Source organism: Penaeus japonicus, unplaced genomic scaffold (assembly GCF_977035675.1).
Source record: "Penaeus japonicus unplaced genomic scaffold, GWHDUDI00000001_assembly GWHDUDI00000019, whole genome shotgun sequence".
Classification (NCBI taxonomy): Eukaryota; Metazoa; Arthropoda; class Malacostraca; order Decapoda; family Penaeidae; genus Penaeus; species Penaeus japonicus.
This window is the reverse complement of record NW_028234421.1, coordinates 5,299,673-5,307,807: the sequence shown is the minus strand read 5'-3', so window position 1 is coordinate 5,307,807 and position 8,135 is coordinate 5,299,673. Positions and strand designations below refer to the sequence as shown.

Genomic DNA, 8,135 nt, shown 5'->3' with positions numbered 1-8,135 from the left:
AACACATTCATATCGTGTTTACTGATACCCACGAAAACATGATCGAAACTGGAAAAGCCTTTTGGGTCAGAAATTGCAACATAGCTCGGTTTTCAAACACTAAATACCGCATCCGGGTGTATTTACTGGTCGTATTACGGAATTCGATGAATAATACTTTAGATTTAGCCATATTTCAATAAAATTGCCCTCAAGTAACATCAGCATTGCAATGAAACCATGTGCAATATTTCAGAAATAATCTTTTACTTAATCAGTTGTTGCACAAACCATGGGCAATATTTCAGACTTTTTTTACTCTATCAGTTGCACGAAAAGGTTATTTCCAACACAAATATTTAAGATTATTTTTTCCTATTCATGATCGTAATGAAAATGATGCTGATAGTAGGTATCATCATCATCATCATCATCATCATCATTATCATCATCATCATCCTTATGATGATAAAATAATAATGATAACAATAATGTTCTCAATATCAATGATAATGCCAATACTTATATTAGATAATGATGGCAATGACTATAAAGATAATAAGCAAATAACAATACTATTGATAGTCATGACAGAAAACAATTATTGATAAATAAATAAATAAATAAATATATATATATATATCTATATATAATATATATATATATATCTATCAATAATATTATATTATATATGTGTGTGTGTGTGTGTGGGTGTGTGTGTGTGTGTGTGTGTGTGTGTGTGTGTGTTGTGTGTATACATATATATATATATAATATATCTATATATATATATATATTTATTTATATATATATATATATAAAACATGTATGTATGTATATACTATATACATATATATTACATTGTGATGGGTCTAGATTACTCTAATATCCATCACATAGAGAAATATCACGGTTGGTGTCAAACCACACGCAGTGATACCCAATAACCCAAATTATATTATAACTTCAATAATATGACACGATATAATATATATATAGATATAACAAGAAATGACTCTGGAAATAAAGATCGGGATTAGCACTAGTTCACAATAGTAGATGTAGAGAGTGCGAGTGGTAGAGTAGAATTGTTGGTGATTAAGGTCAAGGACCTCGAGTGACTTCGCTATCGTCAGGTCTATCTTAGGACGACTCGCTAGGCGGGGCGATCAGCCGTCTACAGGAAAGTAGGCGTAGCTATTCCAAGTGTCAGCTTGGGTCGCGATTTACATGATTGGCTGACTTCGGTTCATCATAATTCATAGGTCCGCCCTCGGGTCAGCCTTTGAGGGTGATATTCCTATGATGTGGAGATGACCAGAATATCCAGAATGGGCTTTCTAAAGTTGCAGGTGCTGTCTTTAACGAATCTTTGCCCGATCCTGGAGGGATATACGAAATCCGATAATTGTGAAGGTCACATCTGTGTATTGTAATTTGATCATGTATCTCAGGTCAGACATATGCTCTGTTACCGTTTTAAACATAAATACTATCATATCGCTCTAACCATGCTACCCCAAATCGTCCCGATTTGGTAAGATATAAAAGTAGGAAGGTTTATACTTAACCTGAGGATAAAGGAATTCCTTGATCAGGTGGAACTCTATACGAGTAGTATACGAAGAGACAGCAACATCCGGCAGATTCTTGGATTAATGCACAATACTAACACGGAATTGCAGCATGACAGGCCTCGAGATCAGCTCCGGAATTACAGGTTTAACACACTGGGAGGTTGGTGGTGTGTGTTTGATGTCTGTGTGTTTGTTTGTTGGGTGGTGTGTTTGTGTGCTTTTCTGCATCCGTCAATATCGTAACTTGAAAAAGTATAAATACCTGGCGCCTTACATGGCTTTAGAGAGTGGTTAAGTGGGGACGTAGGGTAGCAAGGCATAGTTCGATATATGAAAAGGAAAATAATTCGTGCAAAAAAAGAAAAAAACGTGAGTTAGTAAAATATCGAATTATGTATCAAAATGTTCTTTTTATTTTATGTATATTTTTTGTCTTATTATTATTTATTATTTTTTTTTTGAGATTTGATTTTTTTTTTTCTTATAATATTATATTAGCATGAGGGTAACCTGGTATATGTACAACAGAATCAATGGGTATGATTTACTTGCTTGTTTTTTAATGCAACTCGCCTGTAGGTGATTGCAATAGCACGCTTCCCAGTGCGTTACTTAGCAACATACACATTCCGGCGACGGTAACGTATACGGGATAACCGTAGGTGCGTGGAAACGGGCTGAGCGGGGGTAAATGCATCAAGACTGTTGCAAAGTAGGCATCTGTTGAAAGGTTATATAGGAAGAGAAATGTTATAGGATGGCAATGATACCGACATGGGCTGCAGGTAGGAGGTATTCATTGCAATCTTCCTTGTCGTGTATGTATGGGTTGCTGGAATAAATAAGGATAAGGAAGTCAGTTCACATGACGGCTGGAAGAACAAACTTACCTGTTTCATAGAACAAACATCAGGTTATTGCTTGTTACACATAACTGTAAGTTGTAGTAGCCTCTGAAGTAAAAATAATAGTGGTAATGACGGGAAATGAGAGAAGAAACGGCCTAACCGAACACGGATTTCAGAGAATGTGCATGACCTATAACTGTTTATGGTTTGTAATGAGCGCCCTGGAGCAAGATGGCATGTTATGTGTCCAAGTGCCAGAGGCGATGAAGTGCAAACAAATGTGCGAGGAGTGCGTCTTTGCACAGTTATCTAAAGAAATCAGCTGGTGGGAAAGAAAAGACTGGGCCGTGAAGGGAATTTTAGGATGAGTGAATGTTGTGTGTTTAAAGTGATAGAAAGTGTTATTTGTTTTGTATGGGAATGGGTCATAATTGAACTGAAATAAGCCTTGAAGGTTAGCTTCAGGGGAGAGTGGGATAAGTACAGAGAGACCTGAAATTGTGAGGTAAGATTTTAGAAAGTAGAGTAGAACTGAATTCGTTGCCTTAGAGGAAAAGAGAGGCTTAACATAGATAGTAGAGGAGATATTGTGGGAGCACTCAGGCGTAAGTCTATGTGGAGGTAATAAGACTGGGAAGCAACTTCGCCTGCTGTTTGCTGAAATCAACGTAGTTGGTTATTGAGTTAGGAAAGTAGCCAGGCCGGAGAAATCAGCAATCGGCTGAAGCGAAACCTTGATTTCCACATTGTTTGTTACTGGTAAGACTAGCCCATGGTCCTCAACGCGAGGCTCCTGGTACTGCGCGAAGCCTAGGGGGTAGGGCATGAGCGGTCGGCAGATCGCCAATGCGAAGAATGATAAGCCCAAGAGGAGTAAGGTCTGGAAGATAAAAATCAATTAGTGTTCGTCGGCCGGGGGAGAATAGTACTTGTGAGCAAGCTTTAGGACGTCGAAATGAGACCAAGATTGTTCACCTGACTGTATGCATTTAATGTAGGCCTTGTTGTTCTTTACACTAATTACTCTAAATGGACCTTCAAATCTAGGAGCAAGCTTTGACTTAATATTGAGTGGTTGGTTGACTTTTCTAAATACTAATGCTCCAACTTCAATGTCCTTGTGGCGGGCCACTTTGTGTTGAAATGACAGTATTTTATCTCTGGAATTAGTCAAATGCTTCTTTGTGATCTGAAAGATGGACTTGTTTCTATTTAGAAGATACTCAGCATAGTTACCATTATATGAAGGAACTTGGTTTTCATCAAAGAGGTCATAGGGTAGTCTTTTATCCATTCCATATAAAAGAAAATGTGGGGTATCACCTAAGGAAGAATGGAATGTACTATTAATGCAAGACTGGATTGTCAATAGTGATTTATCCCATGTGTCCGATGTCGCATCAACAAGCGATCTCATTAATGAGAGGATGGAGGAATTGAGCCTTTCTGTAATACCATTACTTTGTGGGCGGTAAGGGAGAATGTTAACACGAGTTACATTCATGATATCACATAACTTATCCATGACTTTGTTATGAAACTCAGTCCCGTTATCAGTTGAAAAATACATGGGGGCTGAATGTCTATGACAGAAGTCGTGAAAAGCATGTGCAACAACATTTGCTGTTTTGTTGGGCACGGGGACGAGTTCACAAAAACGAGTGAAGTTATCAATGAAGACTAAAATATAACGATTACCATTGCGAGAAGGCAGAAATCCTGACAATGTGTCGCAAGAGACTTTCTGGAAAGGAAAGTCTGGAATGTCATATTTCAATGCAGGGGCTGGGTCGTTGGTATTTCCTTTGTAATAAGGGCATTGCTTACAAGACTGAACATGCTTAGCAACTTTGCTAATAAGGTGTGGGAAGAAGAAGCGTTGCTGAGCTAAGTGAATTGCCTTATACTTACCACAGTGTGCAGCTTCTTTCGACTCATGGAAAAGAGGAAGGATTCGACCTTCAAGGGATTCAGGAATAACTACAAGCTTACGAGATGCCTTGAGCTTTCTTGTCCTATATCTAGACTTGTAGCAAAGTAGACCGTTAGCATCGAGGTAAAGTTGACTTACTCGAACATGTCTGCTAGGGGGAGGTCTTTCATTCCTTTCTAAAGCTTGAATTAAGGGGCCGTACAGATTATCATTACGTTGCGCTATCCGGATCTCGTCCTCCGTGGGTGGGTCCATGGGAGGTACGGCTGGGGCAGCCAAGACCGGGGCGGTAACAGAATGAATGGGGTCGGAACGGCGTCCATTAACATGTGCAGACCGGATCTCGTCCTCCGAAGGATCCTCAACGGTAGGAGCGGCAGTATTTGCCAAGATCGGTGCAATGTCAGAGAATTTCACCTTGCGGGAGGCAAAGGTGGGCGAGGAGCTAGATTCAGGCAGGTTGTGAGCGTCAGAGAGGGGAGCGCGTGATAGCGCGTCGGCAACGACATTTTGTTTCCCGGGTAAGTAAACAATGGTGACGTCAAACTCTGCAAGAATTTCAATTGCGCGGGCGCGTCGTCCATGAGGGTCCTTACCCTTAAATATGGACGTGAGGGGGGAATGATCAGTGTGCACTTCTATCTGATATCCCAAGATTAGCTCTCGAAAATGACGGAGGGCCCATGTGATACTGAGTAATTCACGGTCCGTCGTGTGATAGCGTTTTTCCGCTGAATTGAGGGCGCGACTTGCAAAAGCAATGGGCTGCGTTTTTCCAGAATGGCCATGTTTCTGGTGGAGTACTGCTCCGAGCCCGAGGTTTGAGGCATCAGTGGTGAGGACAAAAGGCAAACTGAAATCGGGGAAGGCTAAGAGTGGAGCCTTAATTAGTCGCGATTTAAGAGTTGTAAATGCGGCTTTTTCCTCGTCTGTCCACTGCCAAGTAGTATCCTTTTTAAGGAGATGGTTAAGCGGCGTCGCGATGGACCCGTAATCTTGAATGAACGGCCTGTAAAAACCTGAAAGGCCTAAAAATGACTTCAATTCCTTCTGGTTCTTAGGTGTTGGAAAGTCGGCAATGGCTTTAACTTTTGAATCATTAGGTGCAATACCTTTAGATGACAAGGTATGGCCTAAGAATTCTAACTTAGACTTGAAGGAACTGACACTTGCTAGGTTGAATACATAATCATGCAGTTGATAGACTATTGAAAACCTGGCGCAATTTCTTCTCGTGTTCAGAGAGGGAGGGTGAACAAATTAAAATATCATCTAAATACACGAGGACCTGATCATTAATTAATCCTGATAGTACAAGTGACATTAATCTGCTAAATGTGAGAGGGGAATTGCGAAGGCCGAAAGGGCATACTAAAAATTCAAAGTGTCCCATATGAGTTGAGAAAAAGAAAGCCGTATATGGCACGCTTTCAGGAGCCATAGGAACTTGCAGGAAGCCTTTAGCAAGGTCAATAGTTGAAAAAATCTTATTATTAGAGCCAATGTCTTGCAACAACAATCTAAGATTAGGAATTGGGAATGGTTCTGGCACTGTTACTTTATTCAACTTGCGATAGTCGACCACTGGGCGGAAAGTATTATCCTTCTTTGGAACAAGGAGGAGGGGAGAGGCCCAGGGTGAATTGCTTGGTTGAATAAGATTCATGTCTAACATTGTTTGAACTTCCTTTTCCAAGGCCTGTCGCTTCGAGTGAGGGATCTTATAACTCGGTATGTACGAAGGCTTAGCATCAGGCTCGAGGGTAATGGAGTGTTGAAGCAATGTTGTTTTTCCGATAGGACGGTCCTTGGTTGGCAATACGCTTGGGAATTCTTTAAATAAGTTATTCAAAATATCATATCCTTCATGAAAATCTAAATTTTGCTTCAGAACATGATCAGAGCTCTGCTCATCAGGGGAAGATGATGTTGCAGAAAAAACAGGGGAGGGAACAGGTAAATCAAATTCGCAGATAGGTAATTCTGTGAATTCATAAGATATTACAGGTACACCAGCGTTAATAGTCAAAGGGGCCGGGGTAAGATTAAATACATGCACCTGACATCTATTATCAGTGATATTATACAAGGAAGGTAATGTTGCACAACCTTTTACACGTATATTATCAGGTAATATCAAAGCAGTACCATTTGCCGAAGGACAAGAAACGTCTATCAGTAGATCATGAAATGCCGGGATAGTAGTGGTAGCACTAGCTATAAACTTAGGAGCATTATCATTAGCGGTCCAAGATTTCGCACAGTCGTCAACGTGTTTTGCGCGCGAAGGTTTGCGTGATGCGGGTGCGCGCGCAGCGAGAGGAGAGGGGAAGCGAGGGCGGGTGGGAGGGGTAGGGGGGTGGTGGGTAGGAGAGGATGGAAAGTGAGGTGTAGACATGGTGTGACTATGGTCATGTGTGACTTCATAGATTGCCATTGCGGGTGTGAATGGGTCGGCATGCGTCCATAGGCAGGAGGGAGTCCTTAACAGGTAATTCTGACCATTAAAAGTAATGCTATTACTCTGAGGATGGAGGGAAATACCTGTACGGTATAAGAAATCATGACCCAACAAAAGGTGTCCCGGAGTAAAATTAGATTCTACAACGACAAACTTGTGAGCAAAAATTTCACTACCAAGAGAAATGTTAAGGACTTTGCTGCCTAAAGCTGATACCTTATCTCCTGTTATCCCGCAAATGGTGGTTTGACTCGGTTGCAATTCTAATGATAAATCAAAATTCCGCAAGGTATTCAACGAGACCACAGAACAAGAAGATCCGGTGTCTAAGAAGAAATACGCAGGCTTGTCATTCAATATAGATGGAAGCAAAGGCGGTTGAGTGATATCATTAGGGATGCAACTAGTCGAGACAATGTGGTGTGTTACCGGTATTGTGCTTGTAGTGTCGCCGTGTCTGGGTGTTTTTGGCTTTTCCCTAAAAAATGGCGGTTTGCTTGGCGTTGCTGGAGCAATTTGTATGTTTGATCCACCTGGTCAGGGAACGCTGAGCAGTGAGGCCAAGGGTGTGAGCGCGTGCCATGATAAGGACAGTACGGTGTCGAATAACATGAGTCGGCACCGTGACCTTTCGCACAACAATTAAAACACTGATCTCTGTCTGGTGCCCAATTCGTGACACAAGGTTGTTTACGTCTGGGTACATGAGGTGAGTTAGATGATGGGGGAAAACGAGTCTTATGTCCCGTATTATATCTGTGAGGGGAGGTTTGTCTCGAGTGATGTGTTTTCGTGTCATGGTTGTGGAACCGCGGGTTAGGGTTGCGTTGTGGTTTGTCGTTTGGTTGTTTGTGTTTGTTTGTGTTACGCAAGGGTGTGTTGTCTTGTGTGGTCGTGTTTGTTTTAGTCGTGGGAATGCCTGCGTTGACAGATACTGCGGGAGCCTTTTCTCTGATAGACTTGGCAAATTCGCCGGGTAACTTCAGTAAATCAGTATCTTCACAGGGTTCCCAAACTTGCTCTTGTACAGAAGTAGGTAAAGAAGCAACAAGGATAGATTTGACCATATACGTCATAGAGGAGACGTGATGGTCGTTAAACAAGGACTTTACGTGGGAGTCATGGTTGTGGGGAATACTCTTAACCCATTTTGAAACTTGAACCCGAAGCTGATTGATAAAGAATCGAATGTCTTCTTCGGACAAGGAAGCAGGCTTTAATTGAATAAGTCTCGCGAACTGAATATGGTGACTTACATCCAAGGATTTGAACGAAGATCGAAATATATCCTGGAAATAACTCCAACTGCGCAATTCGGATGGCAATGTTTTAAAGGC

At 41.3% G+C, this 8,135-nt stretch overlaps 1 protein-coding gene across 1 annotated transcript in view; it reads left to right on the top strand.

Annotated features, from left to right (window-relative positions):
- The first annotated feature begins 2,055 nt into the window (after window positions 1–2,055).
- The window catches only part of hoip (NHP2-like protein 1 hoip), a 22,164-nt gene continuing 16,084 nt past the window's right edge, over window positions 2,056–8,135 (top strand). The window contains exon 1 of the mRNA XM_086547070.1: window positions 2,056–2,093. Coding sequence (XP_086403196.1) covers window positions 2,056–2,093 — 38 coding nt within the window. The remainder of the gene's footprint in view (window positions 2,094–8,135) is intronic.